Source organism: Coturnix japonica, unplaced genomic scaffold (assembly GCF_054131305.1).
Source record: "Coturnix japonica strain WE unplaced genomic scaffold, WE-NBRP24 Scf098, whole genome shotgun sequence".
In the NCBI taxonomy this organism is placed as follows: Eukaryota; Metazoa; Chordata; class Aves; order Galliformes; family Phasianidae; genus Coturnix; species Coturnix japonica.
This window is the reverse complement of record NW_028189001.1, coordinates 185701-207613: the sequence shown is the minus strand read 5'-3', so window position 1 is coordinate 207613 and position 21913 is coordinate 185701. Positions and strand designations below refer to the sequence as shown.

The window sequence follows — 21913 nt, the reverse complement described above, 5'->3', positions numbered from 1 at the left end:
GACCCACTCCATTCATTTCACTCCGTCTTTATTACCCTCAACCTCCCCCCATTCACAACTTTCCCCTCCCCATTCACAACTTCGAACCCGCCCCTCCCGTTCCCACACCCCCCCATTCACTACTTCCCCCCTCCCCATTCATTCACAGCTCCTCCCACATTCACAAGTTCCCACGCTCCCCCCATTCAGAAATTCCCACGCCCCCCCCATTCATTCATTCACAGCTCCCCCCCATTCACAGCCCATTCATAACTTCCCACGCCCCCCCCATCCATCCATTCATTCATAACTCCTCCCCAGTCACAAGTTCACAGCTCTCCCCCATTCACAAATTCCCACACCCCCCCCATCCATTCATTCATAACTCCCCCCCATTCACAGCCCATTCAAAAGTTACCATGCCCCCCCCATTCACTCACATCTCCCCCCATTCAGAAGTTCCCACGCCCCCCCTTCATTCACTCATAACTCCCCCCCATTCACAGCCCATTCACAAGTTCCCACGCCCCCCCCATTCATTCACTCACATCTCCCCCCACTCACAAGTTCCCACGCCCCCCCCATTCATTCACTCACATCTCCCCCCACTCACAAGTTCCCACGCCCCCCCCTTCATTCACAGCTCCCCCCCATTCATAACTTCCCACGCCCCCCCATTCATTCATTCATAACTCCCCCCCATTCTCAAGTTCACACCTTCCCCCATTCACAAGTTCCCCCCTCCCCATTCTTTCATTCATAACTCCCCCCCATTCACAGCCCACTCACAACTTCCCACGCCCCCCCCATTCATTCACAGACCCCCCCATTCATTCACAGCTCCCCCCCATTCAGAAATTCCCACACCCCCCCCATTCATTCATAACTCGCCCCATTCACAGCCCATTCATAAGTTCCCACGCCCCCCCATTCACTCACAGCTCCCCCCCATTCACAAGTTCCCACGCCCCCCATTCATTCATTCACACACCCATTCACAACTCCCCCCTGGCGTGCTGGATATAATGGCGATGCAGCGCCGCCTCCCGCGCGAAAGCTCGGCCGCATTCGGTGCAGTTGTAGGCGGGGGGGGCGGGGGGACCGTGAGAACGTTGATGGCGGAGCAGGTCACGTGACGACGGGAACGGGCGGCCGCAAACGAAACACACGAACTGGGCCCCGTTGAGGGCGGCGCGGACAAAGTCCTGCGGGTGCTCCCGCTTGGCGTGACGCAGCGCGTAGGCCGCGTCCGGGAACGTGATCAAACAGCGCCGGCATTGGGTGGAGCCCAGGCGGACTGAAATAGGGGGGTAAAGGGGGGGTTATATGGGGGGATGTGGGGTCCTATAGGGGGATATGGGGGGTCTAGGGGGGGATATGGGGGGATATGGGGTCCTAGGGGGGGATATGGGGGGATATGGGGGGATATGGGGTCCTAGGTGGGATATGGGGGTCCTAGGGGGGGATATGGGGTACTTATGGGGGAATATGGGGGTACAAGGGGGGGATGTGGGGTCCTATGGGGCTCTATGGGGGTCCTAGGGGGGGATATGGGGTCCTAGGGGGGGATATGGGGCTCTATGGGGTCTTTATGGGGGGATATGGGGTCCTAGGGGGGGATAAGGGGTCCTTATGGGGGGATATGGGGTCCTAGGAGAGGATATGAGGCTCTATGGGGTCTTTATCGGGGGATATGGGGTCCTAGGGGAGGATATGAGCCTCTATGGGGTCTTCATGGAGGGGATATGGGGGGATATGGGGTCCTATAGGGCTCTATGGGGGAATACTGGGGGGGATATGGGGGTCCTAGGGGGGGATATGGGGTCCTTATGGGGGAAATATGGGGGGATATGCGGTCCTACAGGGTGCCAGGGGGTGATATGGGGGGCTTATAGGGGAATATAGGGTCCTAGGGGGGGATATGGGGGTCCTATGGGGGTCCTAGGGGGGGATATTGGGGGCTTATGGGGGGTTAGGGGGGGCATATGGGGTCCTTATGGGGAAATATGGGGGGATATGGGGTCCTAGGGGGGGGATATGAGGCTCTATGGGGTCTTTATGGGGGGGATATGGGGTCCTATAGGGCTCTATGGGGGTCCTAGGGGGGGTTATGGGGGTCCTAGGGGGGATAAGGGGTCCTTATGGGGGGATATGAGGCTCTATGGGGTCCTTATGGGGGTCCTATGGGGCTTTATGGGGGAAATATGGGGTCATAGGGGGGGATATGAGGCTCTATGGGGTCTTTATGGGGGGGATATGGGATCCTAGGGGGGGATATGGGGTCCTATGGGGCTCTATGGGGGTCCTAGGGGGGGATATGGGGTCCTACAGGGTCCCAGGGGGTGATATGGGGGGCTTATGGGGGGATATGGGGTCCTTATGGGGAAAATATGGGGGGATATGGGGTCCTATGGGGAATATGGGGGGCTATGGGGCTTTATGGGGCTCCTAGGGGGGGATATTGGGGGCTAATGGGGGGATATGGGGTCTTAGGAGCTGACATGGAGTCCTATGGGGTCCCCCCGATCCACCCAACTCCCCTATAGGGACCTAGAAAGACCCAAAGCCCCATAGAGACCCATAGAGACCCATAGAGCCCCATAGAGCCCCATAGAGACCCCACAGAGCCCCACAGAGACCCACAGAGACCCCATAGAGCCCCATAGGGACCCATAGAGCCTCATAGAGACCCATAGAGCCCCATAGGGACCCATAGAGCCCCATAGAGCCCCATAGGGACCCATAGAGACCCCATAGAGCCCCATAGGGACCCATAGGGACCCCATAGAGACACATAGGGACCCATAGAGACCCCATAGAGCCCCATAAGGACCCATAGAGCCCCATAGAGCCCCATAGGGACCCATAGAGACCCATAGAGACCCCATAGAGCCCCATAGAGCCCCATAGGGACCCATAGAGCCCCATAGAGCCCCATAGAGCCCCATAGGGACCCATAGAGACCCATAGAGCCCCATAGGGACCCATAGAGCCCCATAGAGCCCCATAGGGACCCATAGAGCCCCATAGAGACCCACAGGGACCCCATAGAGACCCCATAGAGACCCATAGAGCCCCATAGGGACCCATAGAGCCCCATAGAGCCCCATAGAGCCCCATAGGGACCCATAGGGACCCATAGAGCCCCATAGAGCCCCATAGAGACCCATAGGGACCCATAGGGACCCATAGAGCCCCATAGGGACCCATAGAGACCCATAGAGCCCCATAGGGACCCATAGGGACCCATAGAGCCCCATAGAGCCCCATAGGGACCCATAGAGACCCATAGAGACCCATAGAGACCCATAGGGACCCATAGAGCCCCATAGAGACACATAGAGCCCCATAGAGACCCATAGGGACCCATAGAGACCCATAGGGACCCATAGAGCCCCATAGAGCCCCATAGGGACCCATAGAGATCCATAGGGACCCATAGAGCCCCATAGAGACACATAGAGACCCATAGAGACCCATAGGGACCCATAGGGACCCATAGAGCCCCATTATCTCCCCATACCCCCCCACTCACATCCAGGCCCAAGATGGCGGCCGTCCCCGTCTCGCTCCTCGTCCGGTTCGTCTGTTTCCTCTGGGTTCGATTCCGGGGCTGGAACCGGCTGCGACATCGGATGGGGGGGGAGGGGGAAGCGGAAGCGGAAGTGGGTGGGTGTGGCCGGAAGTGGATGGGGCCGGTTTAGCAGCGTCAATCCGCTCCGCTTCACCACTTCCGGCTTCCGGTCTTGAGTCACTTCCGCTTCCGCCCCCCCGCCCTCAGCCAATAGGAACGCTCGGTGTGGCACGTGATCTAAGCGCACCCATATCCGGCCTTCAGCCAATGGCAGAGCGCGAAGAGCGCCACGTGACCAACCCCCACTTTCCGACGCTAAGCCAATAGCAGAGCACGCTCAGCACCACGTGACCAGCCCCCATTATCCGGCCCTCATCCAATAGCAGAGCACGCTCAGCACCACGTGACCAGCCCCCCATTATCGGGCCCTCAACCTATAGCAGATCGATCCTACCACCACGTGACCAGCCCCCGTTATCCCACCCTCAGCCAATAGGAGAGCGCGCCGACCACCACGTGACCGACCCCCTCTTATCTCTCAGCCAATAGCAGAGCGCATCCTCCACCACGTGACCAGTCCCTATTATACGGCGCTAAGCCAATAGCAGAGCGTATCCACCACCACGTGACCATCCCTCCATTATCCGACTCTCAACCAATAGCAGAGCGCTCCCACCACCACGTGACCAGCCCTTTTATCCCGACCGCCACGTGACCGCCGCCATTATCCGACCCTCATCCAATAGCGGATCGCGCCCAGCACCACGTGACCCGCACCCCGCCAATCACGTGAGGCGGCAGCGCCCGTTACGAACCGTCGGGGGTTTTATTGTATCAAAGGCGTTAAAAGGCGGCGCTATTTACATAAAGGGGCGGGGCCGGGCCACAAGCCCCGCCCCCCTCATATATTATTCACGACCCCCAGAGCAAAAGGGGGCGGGGCGAGAGGGAAAGGGGCGTGGCCAAAGCACAAAGCCCCGCCCCCTCCGCCATGGCTTGAAGGGGATTGGATGAGGGGCGTGGCCTCGTTAAGCCCCGCCCCTTTCTTAAGCCCCGCCCCCTTTGCAGCCCATCCCGTGCCCCCCATGCTGCCCCATAGACCCACCGTTGCCCCATAGATCCCCCCTGTGCCCCATAGATCCGTGCCCCATAGATCCGTGCCCCATAGATCCGTGCCCCATAGCCCGTATTAAATGAAGAACTCCTCCTTGCGCTTGTGGCCGTCTCCCCCATTGAGAAAAGCCTCCCTGGCCTCGCCGTGCTCGTCCAACCCGCTGGCCTCGTGGGTCAGGTACGAACCTATGGGGGGGGACACGTGGAGAGACCCACATTGACCCTATAGACCCCATAGACCCCATAGAAACCCCATAGACCCCATAGAAACCCTATAGCCACCCCATAGCAACCCTATAGACCCCATAGCCACCCCATAGCAACCCTATAGCCACCCCATAGAAACCCCCATAGACCCCATAGACACCCCATAGACCCTATAGCAACCCTATAGCCACCCCATAGCAACACCATAGACCCCATATTGACCCCATAGCAACCCCTATAGACCCCATAGCCACCCCATAGCCACCCCATAGAAACCCTATAGCCACCCCATAGAAACCCTATAGCCACCCCATAGCAACCCTATAGCCACCCCATAGCCACTCCATAGCAACCCTATAGCCACCCCATAGCCACCCCATATCACCCCGCATAGACCCCATAGCCACCCCATATCCACCCCATATCACCCCCTATAGACCCCCATATCCACCCCATATCCCCCCCCATATGCCCCCCATCCCCCCCATCCCCCCCATATCCCCCCACATCCCCTCATATCCCCCCCATATCCCCCCATATCTCCCTATATCCCCCCATATCCCCTCATATCCCCCCCATATCTCCCCATATCCCCCCATATCCCCCCCATATCCCCCCATATCCCCCCCATATCCCCCCATATCCCCCCCATATCCCCCCATATCCACCCCATATCACCCCCTATAGACCCCCATATCCACCCCATATCCCCCCCATATCTCCCCATATCCCCCCATATCTCCCTATATCTCCCCTATATCCCCCCTATATCCCCCCCACATCCTCCCATATCCCCCCGTATCTCCCCATATCTCCCCATATCCCCCCATATCTCCCCATATCCCCCCATATCCCCCCTATATCCCCCCCATATCCTCCCATATCCCCCCATATCCCCCCATATCCCCCCCACATCCCCCCATATCCCCCATATCCCCCCCATATAACCCCATATAACCCCATATACCCCCATATCCCCCCCATATCCCCCCATATCTCCCCATATCCCCCCATATCCCCCTATATCCCCCCTATATCCCCCCCTAATCCCCCTCCCCCATTTAACCCCCCCCCCCCGTTACCTTTCTGCCTAATGGAGCACCACACCATGGTGACGAGGACGCAGATGAGCAGGAAAACGAGCAGGGCCAGAATCCCCCCAACGATGGCGTAAGGGACGGAGCGCTGAGCCGCCACCACCGCGTCGGGGTCTGGGGGGACATACACAGTGCTATGGGGCTCTATGGGGCTCTATGGGTCCCTATGGGGCTCTATGGGTCTCTATGGGTCTCTATGGGTCGCCATGGGTCTCTATGGGGTCTCTATAGGACTCTATGGGGTCTCTATGAGGCTCTATGGGTCTCTATGGGACTCTATGGAGTCTCTATGGGACTCTATGGGTCTCTGTGGGGTCTCTATGGGTCTCTATGGGTCGCCATGGGTCTCTATGGGTCTCTATGGGACTCTATGGGGTCTCTATGGGACTCTATGGGTCCCTATGTGTCACTATGGGGTCTCTATGGGTCCCTATGGGTCTCTATGGGTCCCTATGGGTCCCTATGGGTCGCCATGGGTCTCTATGAGGTCACTATGGGTCTCTATGGGTCTCTATGGGGCCCTATGGGACACTATGGGGTCCCTATGGGTCTCTATGTGTCACTATGGGGTCCCTATGGGTCTCTATGAGGCTCTATGGGTCTCTATGGGGTCTCTATGGGGCTCTATGGGGTCCCTATGGGTCTCTATGAGGCTCTATGGGTCTCTATGGGTTGCTATGGGTCCCTCTGGGTCACTATGGGGTCCCTATGGGTCTCTATGAGGCTCTATGGGTCTCTATGGGTCACAATGGGTCCCTATGGGTCTTTATGGGTCCCTATGGGTCTCTATGGGTCGCTATGGGGTCTCTATGGGGTCTCTATGGGTCTCTATGGGTCTCTATGGGTCCCTATGGGTCCCTATGGGTCTCTATGGGGTCTCCATGGGGTCTCCATGGGGTCTCTATGGGACTCTATGGGGCTCTATGGGTCTCTATGGGTCTCTATGGGTCTCTATGAGGTCTCTATGGGTCTCTATGGGGTCTCTATGGGGTCACTATGGGTCTCTATAGGGCCTCTATGGGTCTCTATGGGTCACTATGGGTCACTATGGGGTCACTATGGAGTCTGTATGGGTCCCTATGGGGCCCTATGGGTCTCTATGGGTCACTATTGGGTCTCTATGGCTCTCTATAGGGTCCCTATGGGTCTCTATGGGTACCTATGGGTTTCTATGGGGTCACTTTGGGGTCTCTATGGGTCTCTATGGGTCCCTATGGGTCTCTATGGGTACCTATGGGTCACCATGGGGTCTCTATGGGGTCTCTATGGGGTCTCTATCGGTCTCTATGAGGCTCTATGGGTCACTATGGGGTCTCTATGGGGCTCTATGGGGTCCCTATGGGGCTCTATGGGGTCCCTATGGGTCTCTATGGGTCTCTATGGGGTCCCTCTGGGTCACTATGGGGTCCCTATGGGTCTCTATGGGGTCTCTATGGGGTCTCTATGGGGTCATTATGGGTCTCTATAGGGCCTCTATGGGTCTCTATGGGTCCCTATGGGTCTCTATGAGGCTCTATGGGTCTCTATGGGTCTCTATGGGTCCCTATGGGTCTGGGGGGACACACACAATGAATGGAGGGCCATAAACCATAGAGAATGAAAGCGGTATTTTGTGCTAGAGCGCCACCTGCCATAGAGACTAAGGAGGTATTACCACAGAGAACCGGAAGTAGCCGGTAGAGCTCCCCCTACCATAGAGACCCGGAAGTACAGGCGGGTATAGCTCCCCCTACCATAGAGAAGCGGAAGTAGGCGGTAGAGCGCCCCCTACCATAGACGACGAGCACGTAGTGCGCCGTGGCGCGGCCGTGTCGGTTGGCGGCGCTGCAGCTGTAGGTGCCGTTATCGTGGGGGCTCAGGGCCGACACCGTCAGAACGGCGCCGTCAGCGCGGGAACGGGACGGTAACGAGTCGTTGCTGCGGCTCCACGTGATGTCGGTGGGGCTGGGGGGGAGATAGGGGGGATATAGGGGAGATATGGGGTTATAGGGGGTATAATGGGGGGATATGGGGGGAGATAGGGGGAGATATGGGGTTATAGGGGGCATAATGGGGGGATATGGGGTCCCTATAGGGCTCTATGGGGGGATATGGGGGGAGATATGGGGTTATAGGGGGGTATAATGTGGTTATATGGGGGCATATGGGGGGATATGGGGTCCCTATAGGGCTCTATGGGGGGATATGGGGGGATAAAGGGCACTATGGGGGGATATGGGGTCACTATAGGGCTCTATAGGGGGATATAGGGGGATATGGAGTTATAGGGGGGTATAATGTGGTTATATGGGGGCATATGGGGTCACTATTGGGCTCTATGGGGGGATATGGGGGGATAAAGGGCACTATGGGGGGATATGGGGTCACTATAGGGCTCTATGGGGGAATATAGAGGGAGATATGGGGTTATAGGGGGGTATAATGTGGTTATATGGGGGGATATGGGGGGGTATGGGGTCACTATAGGGATCTATGGGGGGATATGGGGGGATAAAGGGCACTATGGGGGGATATGGGGTCACTATAGGGCTCTATGGGGGGATATGGGGTCACTATAGGGCTCTATGGGGGGATATGGGGGGAGATATGGGGTTATAGGGGGTATAATGGGGGGATATGGGGGGATATGGGGGGATATGGGGGGGGTATGGGGTCACTATAGGGATCTATGGGGGGATATGGGGGGATAAAGGGCACTATGGGGGGATATGGGGTCACTATAGGGCTCTATGGGGGGATATGGGGTCACTATAGGGCACTATGGGGGGATATGGGGTCCCTATAGGGCTCTATGGGGGGATATAGGGGGATATGGGGTCACTATAGGGCTCTATGGGGGGATATGGGGGGAGATATGGGGTTATAGGAGGGTATAATGTGGTTATATGGGGGGATATGGGGTCACTATAGGGCTCTATGGGGGGATATGGGGGGAGATATGGGGTTATAGGGGGGTATAATGTGGTTATATGGGGGGATATGGGGGGATATGGGGTCACTGTAGGGCTCTATGAGGGGATATAGGGGGATATGGGGGGATATGGGGAGTATAAAGGGCTATCGGGGGGATATGGGGGGATATATGGGGGATATAGGGGGATATGGGGTCACTATAGGGCTCTATGGGGGAATATAGAGGGAGATATGGGGTTATAGGGGGGTATAATGTGGTTATATGGGGGGATATGGGGTCACTATAGGGATCTATGGGGGGATATGGGGGGATAAAGGGCACTATGGGGGGATATGGGGTCACTATAGGGCTCTATGGGGGGATATGGGGGGAGATATGGGGTTATAGGGGGTATAATGGGGGGATATGGGGGGGTATGGGGTCACTATAGGGCTCTATGGGGGGATAAAGGGGGATATAGGGGGATATGGGGTCACTATAGGGCTCTATGGGGGATATGGGGGAGATATGGGGTTATAGGGGGGGTATAATGTGGTTATATGGGGGGATATGGGGTCACTATAGGGCTCTATGGGGGGATATGGGGGGATAAAGGGGGATATAGGGGGATATGGGGTCCCTATAGGGCTCTATGGGGGGATATAGGGGAGATATGGGGTTATAGGGGGGTATAATGTGGTTATATGGGGGGATATGGGGGGATATGGGGTCCCTATAGGGCTCTATGGGGGGATATAGGGGGAGATATGGTGTTATAGGGGGTATAATGGGGGGATATGGGGGGGTATGGGGTCCCTATAGGGCCCTATGGGGGGGTATAGGGAGATATGGGGTTATAGGGGGGTATAATGTGGTTATATGGGGGGATATGGGGTCACTATAGGGCTCTATGGGGGGATATGGGGGGATAAAGGGCACTATGGGGGGATATGGGGTCACTATAGGGCTCTATGGGGGGATATGGGGGGAGATATGGGGTTATAGGGGGGTATAATGTGGTTATATGGGGGGATATGGGGGGATATGGGGTCCCTATAGGGCTCTATGGGGGGATATAGGGGGATATGGGGGGATATGGGGAGTATAAAGGGCTATCGGGGGGATATGGGGGGATATATGGGGGATATAGGGGGATATGGGGTCACTATAGGGCTCTATGGGGGGATATGAGGTCACTATAGGGCTCTATGGGGGGATATAGGGGGAGATATGGGGTTATAGGGGGTATAATGGGGGGATATGGGGGGTATGGGGTCACTATAGGGCTCTATGGGGGGATATGGGGGAGATATGGGGTTATAGGGGGTATAATGGGGGGATATGGGGGGTATGGGGTCACTATAGGGCTCTATGGGGGGATATAGGGGAGATATGGGGTTATAGGGGGTATAATGGGGGGATATGGGGGTTTCTGGGGGTCTCACAGTGGGTTCCCGGTGACGGCGCAGGTCAGCACTAACGTGTCTCCCTCCCGCAGCACGTTCTGCGATGGGTGGATCCGTGCCGTGGGGGCGTCTGGGGGGAGAGAGGAACCCCATAGAGCCCCATAGAACCCCATAACACCCCATAGAACCCCATAGCCACCCCATAGAACCCCATAGCCCCATAGCCAGCCCATAGAACCCCATAGCCACCACATAACACCCCATAACCCCCATAGAACCCCATAGTCACCACATCCACCCCATAATCCCCATAGAACCCCATATCCACCCCATAAGCCCCCATATCCACCCCATATCGCCCCCTATATACCCCCGTATCTCCTCTTACACCCCCTATAGACCACATATAACCCCATATCCCCCCATATAACCCCATATCCCCCCTATATAACCCCATATCCCCCCTATATAACCCCATATACCCCCCTATATACCACCATATCCCCTCTTACACCCCCTATAGACCACATATAACCCCATATCCCCCCCATACACCCCCCTATATACCCCCTATATCCCCCATATTCCCTTTATTACCCCCCATATCCCCCATATTCCCCATATCCCCCCATATCCCCCTGTATTCCCCATATCCCCCCATATCCCCCCTATATCCCCCCTATATCCCCCCATATCCCCTCCTACACCCCCTATACCCCCCATATCCCCCCATATCCTCCCATATAACCCCATATCCCCCTCATATAACCCCATATCTGCCCCATATCCCCCCATATCCCCCCCAAATTCCCCATATCCCCCCTATAACCCCCCATATCCCCCCATATCCCCCCCATATCCCCCCTATACCCCCATATCTCCATATCCCCCCTATAACCCCCATATCCCCCCATATCTCCCCCATATACCCCATATCCCCCCATATCCCCTCTATAACCCCCCATATCCCCCCATATAACCCTATATATCCCCATATCCCCCCCATATAACCCCATATCCTCCCCATATACCTCCCTATATACCCCCATATCCCCTCCTACACCCCCTATATCCCCCCATATCCCCCCTATAACCCCCCTATATCCCCCCATATCCCCTCCTACACCCCCTATATCCCCCCATATCTCCCCCATATCCCCCCATATACCCCATATCCCCCCATATAACCCCCCATATCCCCCCATATAACCCCATATCCCCCTATATCCCCCCTATATCCCCCTATATCCCCCCATATCTCCCCTATATCCCCCCATATCCCCCCTATATCCCCCATATCCCCCTATATCCCCCCTATATCCCCCCTATATCCCCCTATATCCCCCCTATATCCCCCATATCCCCCCATATCTCCCCTATATCCCCCCTATATCCCCCCTATATCCCCCCATATCCCCCCTATATCCCCCCTATATCCCCCATATCCCCCTATATCCCCCCTATATCCCCCTATATCCCCCCATATCCCTCTATATCCCCCCCATATCCCCCCATATCCCCCCTATATCCCCCCCATATCACCCCATATCCCCCCCATATCCCCCCCATATCCCCCTATATCCACCCATATCCCCCCATATCCCCCCATACCCTCCATATAACCTCATATAACCCCATATCCCCCCATATAACCCCATATCCCCCCATATCCCATATCCCCCTGTACTCACACTGCACATCCAGCATGTACTGTGTCTGCCTGCGCTGCCCCCTTAGTGCCGGGTGTGTGGCCTCGCAGGTGATGATGGCGCCGTGATCCCGACGCTCCACGCGCAGCCGCACAACACTGCGAAGGCTGAACACCTTGCCATGGGCCTCACGGTGTAATGAGCCTATGGATATGGGGGGATATAGGGGGATATAGGGGGGATATGGGGGGGATATGGGGGGGATATGGGGGGATATGGGGTTATATGGGGGGATATGGGGGGATATGGGGTGATATAGGGGGGATATAGGGGGGATATGGGGGGATATGGGGGGATATGGGGGGGATATGGGGGGATATGGGGGGGATATGGGGGGATATGGGGGGGATATGGGGGGATATAGGGGGATATAGGGGGGATATGGGGGGATATAGGGGGGATATGGGGGGGATATGGGGGGATATGGGGGGGATATGGGGGGGATATGGGGGGATATAGGGGGGATATAGGGGGGATATGGGGGCGATATGGGGGGATATGGGGGGGATATGGGGGGATATAGGGGGGATATAGGGGGGATATGGGGGGATATGGGGGGGATATGGGGGGATATGGGGGGGATATGGGGGATATAGGGGGGATATGGGGGGATATGGGGTGTCTATGGGGATCTATGGGGTGTCTATGGGGCTCTATGGGGTCTCTATGGGTCTCTATGGGTCCCTATGGGTCTCTATGGATCACTATGGGGTCCCTATGTGTCTCTATGTATCTCTATGGGGTCTCTATGGGGTGTACAGGGTCTCTATGCAATCTATGTGGTCTCTATGGGTCTCTATGGATCTCTATGGATCCCTATGTATCTCTATGGGTCTCTATGTGTCTCTATGGGGTCTCTATGGGGTGTACAGCGTCTCTATGTGTCTCTATAGGTCCCTATGTGTCTCTATGGGGTCTCTATGGGCTATATAAGATCTCTATATATCCCTATGTATTACTGGTATCTCACCGTGTATCTCGTTCCTGTCCCGGTACCACCGTATGTTGTGCTATATAAGATCCCTATGGGGTATATAGTGTCCCTATATGTCCCTATATGTCCATGTCTCACCGTGTATCTCGTTCCTGTCCCGGTACCACCGTATGTTGTGCTATATAAGATCCCTATGGGGTATATAGTGTCCCTATATGTCCCTATATGTCCATATCTCACCGTGTATCTCGTTGCGGTCCCGGTACCACCGTATGTTGGCTGCAGGCCGGGATCTGGGCACGGTGCAGCTCAGCTCCGTTTCTCCTCCTTCCACAGCCGCCTCCGACGCCTCCACCACGGGGTTGTCGGGGGGCACTGAGTCATGTGACAACACATCACGTGACAACACGTCACGTGACAACATGTCACGTGACACCCCGTCACACCACGTGACCACATATGACCCCATGTGACCCCATGCCCACCCCTCACCCCCCATACCTGGGACCCCCCTATGGCTCTGCCCCACACACCCCTTTAATGGCCCCATATAATCCCATAGAGCCCCATAGGCACCCCCTAACCCCCCCATATAACCCCATATCCCCCCATAGAGCCCCATATCCCCCCATAGAGCCCCATATCCCCCCATATAACCCCATATCCCCCCTAGAGCCCCATATCCCCCCATATAACCCCATATCCCCCATAGAGCCCCATATCCCCCCATATAACCCCATATCCCCCCATAGAGCCCCATATCACCCCATATAATCCCCCATATTCCCCCTATATCCCCCCATATAACCCCATATCCCCCCATAGGCACTCCCTAACCCCCCCATATAACCCCATATCCCCCCCCTATTCCCCCCATAGCCCTCCCATAGCCCCCCATATCCCCTCCAAATCCCCCTATAACTCCCCCATATCCCCCTTATATCACACTACACCCCCCATATCCCCCCATAACCCCCCGCAAACCCCCACATATCCCCCCTATACCACCATACACCCCCCATAACCCCCCCAAATCCCCCCTATACCCCCATAATCCCCCATATCCCCCCATAACCTCCCCATATCCCCCATATCCCCCCCTAACCACCCCATATCCCCCCCATAACCCCCCTATATCGCCCCATACCCCCCCAAATCCCCCCATAACCCCCCCAGACCCCCTCCCCTCATACCCAGCACAGTAAGAGTTGCTATCTGATGGTGTGTATCGTCCGTATAGAGCTGACAGAAGTACCCCCCCTCGTCGTCCAGCCGGGCTCTGTTCAGCACCATGCGCAGCTGCCGCGGGGTGAACTCGGCCAGCTGGAACCGCTCGTCCTTCAGCGCTGCCACAGCCCCGTCAGCACCCACAGCTGCCCCATAGCTGCCCCATAGCTGCCCTATGGCTGCCCCATAACTGCCCCACAGCTGCCCCATAGCTGCCCTATGGCCGCCCCATAGCTGCCCTATGGCTGCCCCATAACCGCCCTATGGCCGCCCCATAACTGCCCTATGGCTGCCCCATAGCTGCCCTATGGCTGCCCCACAGCTGCCCCATAGCTGCCCTATGGCCGCCCCACAGCTGCCCCATAACCACCCTATGGCCGCCCCATAGCTGCCCTATGGCCGCCCCACAGCTGCCCCATAACTGCCCTATGGCAGCCCCATACCTGTCCCATAGCTGCCCCATAGCTGCCCTATGGCCGCCCCACAGCTGCCCCATAGCTGCCCTATGGCCGCCCCATAGCTGCCCCATAACTGCCCTATGGCTGCCCCACAGCTGCCCCATAACTGCCCAATGGCAGCCCCATACCTGTCCCATAGCTACCTGGTAACCAGCCTACAGTTGCCCCATGGCTTTCCCATAACTGCCCATAGCCATCCCATAACCACCCTATGGCTGCCCCATAACCAGCCTATGGCTGCCCCACATCCACTTCTCCCACCCCACATCCACCCCACACTCACCTCTCCTACCCCACATCTACCCCACATTCCCCTTTCCCACCCCACATCCCCCACATCCAACCCCTGTCCACCTCTCCTACCCCACATCTACCCCACATCCACCCCATAACCACCCCTCCTACCCTACTTCCACCTCTCCCACCCCACACCCCCCCCCTGCCCCCCGTCCCCCCCCCGCTCACCGCGCGTGCCGTTGAAGAAGAGCGTTTGTCGCGCCGGGTTCTGGATGACGACGATGGAGCCGTCGTAGCGATGGAGCCGACACGTGATCTCGGCCGTGCCGCCCTCCAGCACCGTCACGTTCTCAGCCTGCACCTCCTGAGCCCACCCTGGTGACAAGGGGAGGGGGAGATGGGGGGGTAACCGGGGTGGGATGGGATGGGGGGGGCGGGTGATGGAAGGGGTGGTGGTGGGATGAAATGGCAGTGGGGAATTTCAGCACCATGGACAGCGGCATTGGGGGCACCAACATGGGGTCAATGTGAAACTTCAGCACCATGGACAGCGGCATTGGGGACACCAACATGGGGTCAATGGGAAACTTCAGCACCATGGACAGCGGCACTGGGGGCACCAATATGGGGACACCAACATGGGGTCAATGGGAACCTTCAGCACCATGGACAGCGGCATTGGGGGCACCAATATGGGGTCAATGGGAACCTTCAGCACCATGGACAGCGGCATTGGGGCACCAATATGGGGACATCAACATGGGGTCAATGGGAACCATCAGCACCACGGACAGCGGCATTGGGGGCACCAATATGGGGACACCAACATGGGGTCAATGGGAAACTTCAGCACCGTGGACAGCGGCATTGGGGCACCAATATGGGGACAATGGGACACAATGGCAATGGGAACCTTCAGCACCATGGACAGCGGCATTGGGGGCATCAATATGGGGACACCAACATGGGGTCAATGGGAACCTTCAGCACCATGGACAGCGGCATTGGGGGGCATCAACATGGGGTCAATGGGAACCTTCAGCACCATGGACAGCGGCATTGGGGGCACCAATATGGGGACAATGGGACAAAATGGCAATGGGAACCATCAGCACCATGGACAGCGGCATTGGGGGCACCAATATGGGGCCACCAATATGGGGACAATGGGAAACTTCAGCACCATGGACAGCGGCATTGGGGGCATCAACATGGGGTCAATGGGAACCTTCAGTACCATGGACAGCGGCATCGGGGGCACCAATATGGGGACAACAACATGGGGTCAATGGGAACCTTCAACACCATGGACAGCGGCATTTGGGGCATTAATATGGGGACACCAACATGGGGTCAATGAGAACCTTCAGCACCATGGACAGCGCCATTGGGGACACCAACATGGGTTCAATGGGAACCTTCAGCACCATGGACAGCGGCATTGGGGCACCTTATGGGGTGTCTATGGGGTGAGGGTCCCTATAGGGGAGGGGTCCTTATATGGGGGTTCCGGGGGGTCCCTATGTGGGGTCCCAGGGGTCCCTCTGGGGGGTTCCATGGGGGTCCCTATGGGGGTGGTGGTCCCTATGGGGGGGGTCCATGGGGGTCCCTACGGGGTGCGGGTCCCTATAGGGGGGGTGGTCCCTATATGGGGGTCCCAGAGGGTCTCTATGGGGTGTTGTCTCTATTGAGGGGGTCTCTATGGGGGGGGGGCTACGGGGGGGGGTCCATGGGGGTCTCTTATGGGGGGTTTCCCCTATGGGGGGGGTCCCTATGGGGGTTCCTGGGGGCCTCTATGGGGGTGGTTGTCCTATGGGGTGGGTGGTCCCTATGTGAGGGTCCCAGGGGGGTCCCTATGGAGTCCCTATGGGGTGGGGGTCCCTATAGGGTGGGGGGGTCCCTATATGGGGGTCCCCATGGGGGGTGGTCCCTATAGGGTGGGTCCTGGGGGGGTCCCTATGGGGTGTCTATGGAGTGAGGGTCCCTAAGGGGGGGGTGGTCCTTATATGAGGGTTCTGGGGGGTCCCTATGGGGGGGGGGGGGCCCTATATGAGGGTCCCTAGGGGTCTCTATGGGGTGGGGGTCGCTATATGGGGGGCTCCATGGGGGTCCTTATGGGGAGTCCCTGGGGGGTGGTCCCTATGGGTCTCTATGGGGTGAGGGTCCCTATGGGGGGTCCATGGGGATCTCTATGGGGTGGGGGTCCCTATGTGGTGGGGTCCCTCTATGGGGTTTGCTATGGGGTTGGCTGTGGGGTTGGCTATGGCGTGGGCTGTGGGGTTGGCTATGGGGTTGGCTATGGGGTTGGCTGTGGGGTTGGCTGTGGGGTTGGCTGTGGGGTGGGCTATGGGGTGGGCTATGGGGTGGGCTGTGGGGTTGGCTATGGGGTTGGCTATGGGGTTGGCTATGGGATTGGCTATGGGGTTGGCTGTGGGGTTGGCTGTGGGGTTGGCTGTGGGGCTGTGGGGTGGGCTATGGGGTCCCTCTATGGGGTTTGCTATGGGGTTGGCTGTGGGGTTTGCTGTGGGGTCTCTCTATGGGGTTTGCTATGGGGCGGGCTGTGGGGTTGGCTATGGGGTCTCTCTATGGGGTTGGCTATGGGGTTTGCTATGGGGTCCCTCTATGGGGTTTGCTATGGGGCGGGGCTGTGGGGTCTCTCTATGGGGTTGGCTATGGGGTTTGCTATGGGGTCTCTCTATGGGGTTTGCTATGGGGCGGGCTGTGGGGTCCCTCTATGGGGTTTGCTATGGGGTTTGCTATGGGGCGGGCTATGGGGTTTGCTATGGGGTCTCTCTATGGGGTTTGCTATGGGGCGGGCTGTGGGGTTTGCTATGGGGTCTCTCTATGGGGCAGGCTGTGGGGTTTGCTATGGGGTCTCTCTATGGGGCAGGCTGTGGGGTTGCTATGGGGTCTCTCTATGGGGTTGGCTATGGGATTTGCTATGGGGCGGGCTTTGGGGTCTCTCTATGGGGCAGGCTGTGGGGTTTGCTATGGGGTCTCTCTATGGGGTGGGCTGTGGGGCGGGCTGTGGGGTCTCTCTATGGGGCAGGCTATGGGGTTTGCTATGGGGTCTCTCTATGGGGCGGGCTGTGGGGCAGGCTGTGGGGTCCCTCTATGGGGTTTCTATGGGGCGGGCTGTGGGGTCTCTCTATGGGGCAGGCTATGGGGCAGGCTGTGGGGTTTCTATGGGGCCGGCTGCTTTCCGCTGTGTCAGCAGCGCTCGCAGGGTGGTCGCCATGGTGACAGCGGGGCGTCCCCGTGAAGGTCACGGTGAAGGGCAGCGCGTGGGGGGGACAACGGGGACAATGGGGACAATGGGGACAATGGGGACAATGGGGACAATGGGGACAATGGGGACAATGGGGACAATGGGGGCTTTGTGGGAGCACGGCCCGACCCACATGTGTGGGGCACAGGGGGGACAATGGGGACAATGGGGCTCTGTGTGACACGGCGCCGCATGGCACATGGGGGGGGGGGGGGAAGGACAGTGGGGGGACATTGGGGACACAGGGATCTATGGGGTCATATGGGACATAGGGATCTATGGGGACATGGGGGGCTGTGGGGGCATAGGGGTCTATGGGGTCATATGGGACATAGGGATCTATGGGGACATGGGGGGCTATGGGGACATGGGGATCTATGGGGACATTGGGGACATGGGGATCTATGGGGACATGGGGATCTATGGGGACATTGGGGACATAGGGATCTATGGGGACATGGAGGGCTATGGGGACATTGGGGACATGGGGGCTATGGGGACATTGGGGACAGAGGGATCTATGGGGTCATATGGGACATAGGGATCTATGGGGTCATATGGGACATAGGGATCTATGGGGACATGGGGGCTATGGGGGCATAGGGGTCTATGGGGTCATATGGGACATAGGGATCTATGGGGACAGGGGGGGCTATGGGGACAGGGGGGGCTATAGGGACAGAGGGATCTATGGGACAGGGGGGACATAGGGATCTATGGGGACATGGGGGTCTATGGGGACAGGGGGGGCTATGGGGACATTGGGGACACAGGGATCTATGGGGACATTGGGGCTATGGGGACATTGGGGTCTATGGGGACAGGGGGGCTATAGGGACAGAGGGATCTATGGGGACATGGGGGGCTATGGGGACAGGGGGGGCTATGGGGACATTGGGGACAGAGGGATCTATGGGGACATGGGGGGCTGTGGGGACAGGGGGGCAGGGGGATCTATGGGGACAGTGGGGGGACATTGGGGACATTGGGGGTAGGGGGGGATGTGGGGACATGGGGGGCTATGGGGACATTGGGGGTCTATGGTGACAGTGAGGTCTATGGGGATATTGGGGTCTATAGGGACATTGGGGTCTATGGGGACATAGGGGTCTATGGGGACATGGGGGTCTAGGGGGATATTGGGGTCTATAAGGACATAGGGGTCTATGGGGACATGGGGGTCTGTGGGGACATGGGGGTCTATGGGGACACTGGGCCCTATAGGGACATTGGGGTCTATGGAGACACTGGGCCCTAGTGGGACATGGGGATCTATGGGGACATTGGGCCCTATAGGGACATTGAGGTCTATGGGACACTGGGCCCTATAGGGACAAAGCCGGGACCCCCCCCCAATTAAAAAGCTGAGACCCCCCCCATTCATTGTCAGCCCCTGCAATGGGGGGGGGGGCTGCAGATGTGGGGCCGCAGTGCTGGCACCCCATAAGGGGGGGGGGGGGGCAGAAATGGGGCTGAGTGACCCCCAAGGGGGGGGGGGAGGAGACCCCCAATATGTGGGGCACGGGGGGGGGGAGGGGAATGGGGATGAGAGACCCCTAAGTGGAATTGGGGGGGGGCAATGGGGGATGGGGGGGGTCCAGGGTAATAGGGATGGAATGAGATGGAATGGGGGGGGGGGGGCTGTGGGGTAATAGGGATGGGGGGGGGTCCTTTGGGGGGCAGGATGGGGGCTGTGGGGATTGGGGGAGGTTGGGGGGGGGTCAAGGCAATAAATAGGGATGGGGGGCAATGGGGGGGGTCCTGGAGGGGGAAAGGGATGGGGGGGTTATGGGGTAGGGGGGTAATGGGGAGGGGGCTATGAGGGGGGATGGGGGGGTTATGGGGTGGGGGGTAATGGGGAGGGGGCTATGAGGGGGGATGGGGGGGGGGAGGGCAATGGGGATGAAGGGGGGATCTGGGGATGGGTTATGGGGGGTGGTCGGGGGGGGGGAGGAGATGGAGGGGGGGGATGGGGGGGGGCGATAGGGATGGGATGGGGGGGGAGATGGGGGGGGATGGGGGGCGATGGGGGATGGGATGGGGGGGCACTGGGGGGGTTCTATAGGGATGGAGGGGGATGGGATGGGGGGGGATGGAAATGGTGGGAGATGGGGGGGGTCGATGGGGATGGGATGGGGGGGGAGATGATGGGGGTGGGGGGGGTCTATAGAGATGAATAGGGATGGGATGGGGGGGATGGGGGGTCGTGAGGGGGAGAAGATGGAGGGGGGGGGATGGGAACGATGGGAGATGGGGGGGGGTCGATGGGGATGGGGTGGGGGGGGGCTATAGGGATGAATGGGGATGGGATGGGGGGGCTATAGGGATGAATGGGGGGCAATGGGGATGAATGGGGATGGAATGGGGGGGGAGGTGATGGAGGGGGGGGTCGTGAGGGGAGGAGATGGAGGGGGGGGGATGGGAACGGTGTGAGATGGGGGGGGTCGATAGGGATGAATGGGGGGGGCTATAGGGATGGGATGGGGGGGGCTATAGGGATGAATGGGGATGGGATGGGGGGGGAGGTGATGGAGGGGGGGGGATGGGGAACTGTGTGAGATGGGGGGGGTCGATAGGGATGAATGGGGGGCAATGGGGATGAATGGGGATGGGATTGGGGGGGTCGATAGGGATGAATGGGGGGGGCTATAGGGATGAATGGGGATGGGATGGGGGGGGGTCGATGGGGATGGGAGGGGGGGGTTATAGGGATGGGGGGGGCTATAGGGATGAATGGGGATGGAATGGGGGGGGGGGTCGATAGGGATGAATGGGGGGCAATGGGGATGAATGGGGATGGGATTGGGGGGGGGTCGATGGGGATGGGATGGGGGGGGTTATAGGGATGGGGGGGGCTATAGGGATGAATGGGGATGGAATGGGGGGGGGGTCGATAGGGATGAATGGGGGGCAATGGGGATGAATGGGGATGGGATTGGGGGGGGGGTCGATGGGGATGGGATGGGGGGGGGCTATAGGGATGAATGGGGATGGGATGGGGGGGCTATAGGGATGAATGGGGATGGGATTGGGGGGGAGGTGATGGGGGGGGGGGGGGATGGGACCGGTGTGAGATGGGGGGGGGTTAATAGGGATGAATGGGGGGCAATAGGGATGAATGGGGATGGGATTGGGGGGGTGTCGATGGGGATGGGATGGGGGGCTATAGGGATGAATGGGGATGGGATGGGGCTATGGGGATGGGATGGGGGGGGCCAAATGGGGATGAATGGGGATGGGATGGGGGGGGGCTATAGGGATGAATGGGGATGGGATGAGGGGGAGGTGATGGAGGGGGGGGGGGATGGACCGGTGTGAGATGGGGGGGGGTCAATAGGATGAATGGGGGGCAATGGGGGGTGGGAGATGTGGGGGGGGTCGGTACCTGTTCCCGCAGCGCTGAGCAGCATCAAGGCCGGGAGCAGCATCAATTTGGGGGGGGGTCTCCGGGGGGGCTGCATCGTGACCGGAGCGATGGAGCCGCTCCGGCGGCGGAGGCTGCGGTGAATGGGTGGGAATTGGGGGCCGGGGCTTAAAGGGGGTGGGAGGGGGCGGGGATTGGGGGCGGGGTTTGGGTGGGGAGGATCTATGGGGTTTCTATGGGGCGGTGTGGGGTTTCTATGGGGTTTCTATGGGGCGGTGTGGGGTTTCTATGGGGTTTCTATGGGGGCGGTGTGGGGTTTCTATGGGGTTTCTATGGGGCGGTGTGGGGTTTCTATGGGGTCTCTATGGGGTTTCTATGGGGTTTCTATGGGGCGGTGTGGGGTCTCTATGGGGTCTCTATGGGGTTTCTATGGGGCGGTGTGGGTTT

General features: G+C 58.5%; 2 protein-coding genes across 3 annotated transcripts; both read right to left on the bottom strand.

Annotated features, from left to right (window-relative positions):
• Positions 1-11: 11 nt before the first annotated feature.
• Positions 12-3739, bottom strand: ZNF576 (zinc finger protein 576). Its single transcript, XM_085534782.1, has 2 exons — positions 3515-3739; positions 12-1276 (listed from the first exon to the last, which is right to left on the bottom strand). Exons 1-2 carry the CDS (start codon positions 3609-3611, stop codon positions 975-977), a joined length of 399 nt encoding a protein of 132 aa, XP_085390908.1. The 5' UTR covers positions 3612-3739; the 3' UTR covers positions 12-974.
• A 621-nt stretch (positions 3740-4360) lies between these two features.
• CADM4 (cell adhesion molecule 4) lies at positions 4361-21611 on the bottom strand. 2 transcript variants are annotated; one of them, XM_085534774.1, is made up of 9 exons: positions 21488-21611; positions 15063-15209; positions 14106-14250; positions 13153-13287; positions 11961-12122; positions 10309-10399; positions 7742-7914; positions 5956-6084; positions 4361-4852 (listed from the first exon to the last, which is right to left on the bottom strand). In XM_085534774.1, the coding sequence occupies exons 3-9, from the start codon at positions 14203-14205 to the stop codon at positions 4743-4745; spliced, it is 900 nt and encodes a 299-aa protein (XP_085390900.1). In that variant the 5' UTR covers positions 14206-14250; positions 15063-15209; positions 21488-21611; the 3' UTR covers positions 4361-4742. The 2 variants fall into 2 exon arrangements, with proteins under 2 accessions (XP_085390900.1, XP_085390899.1); XM_085534773.1 differs by having other exon boundaries at positions 14106-14258; positions 21488-21595.
• Between the last annotated feature and the right edge of the window lie 302 nt (positions 21612-21913).

Coding starts and splice junctions, on each gene's coding strand:
- ZNF576 (XM_085534782.1), bottom strand. CDS start 3,611: ATGTCGCAGCCGGTTCCAGCCCCGGAATCGAACCCAGAGGAAACAGAC. Junction 1,277..3,514: donor CCGCCATCTTGGGCCTGGAT/GTGAGTGGGGGG, acceptor CCCCTATTTCAG/TCCGCCTGGGCTCCACCCAA.
- CADM4 (XM_085534773.1), bottom strand. CDS start 21,563: ATGCAGCCCCCCCGGAGACCCCCCCCCAAATTGATGCTGCTCCCGGCC. Junction 12,123..13,152: donor GGACCGCAACGAGATACACG/GTGAGATATGGA, acceptor CCATATCCATAG/GCTCATTACACCGTGAGGCC. Junction 6,085..7,741: donor CTACGTGCTCGTCGTCTATG/GTAGGGGGCGCT, acceptor ATGTCCCCCCAG/ACCCCGACGCGGTGGTGGCG.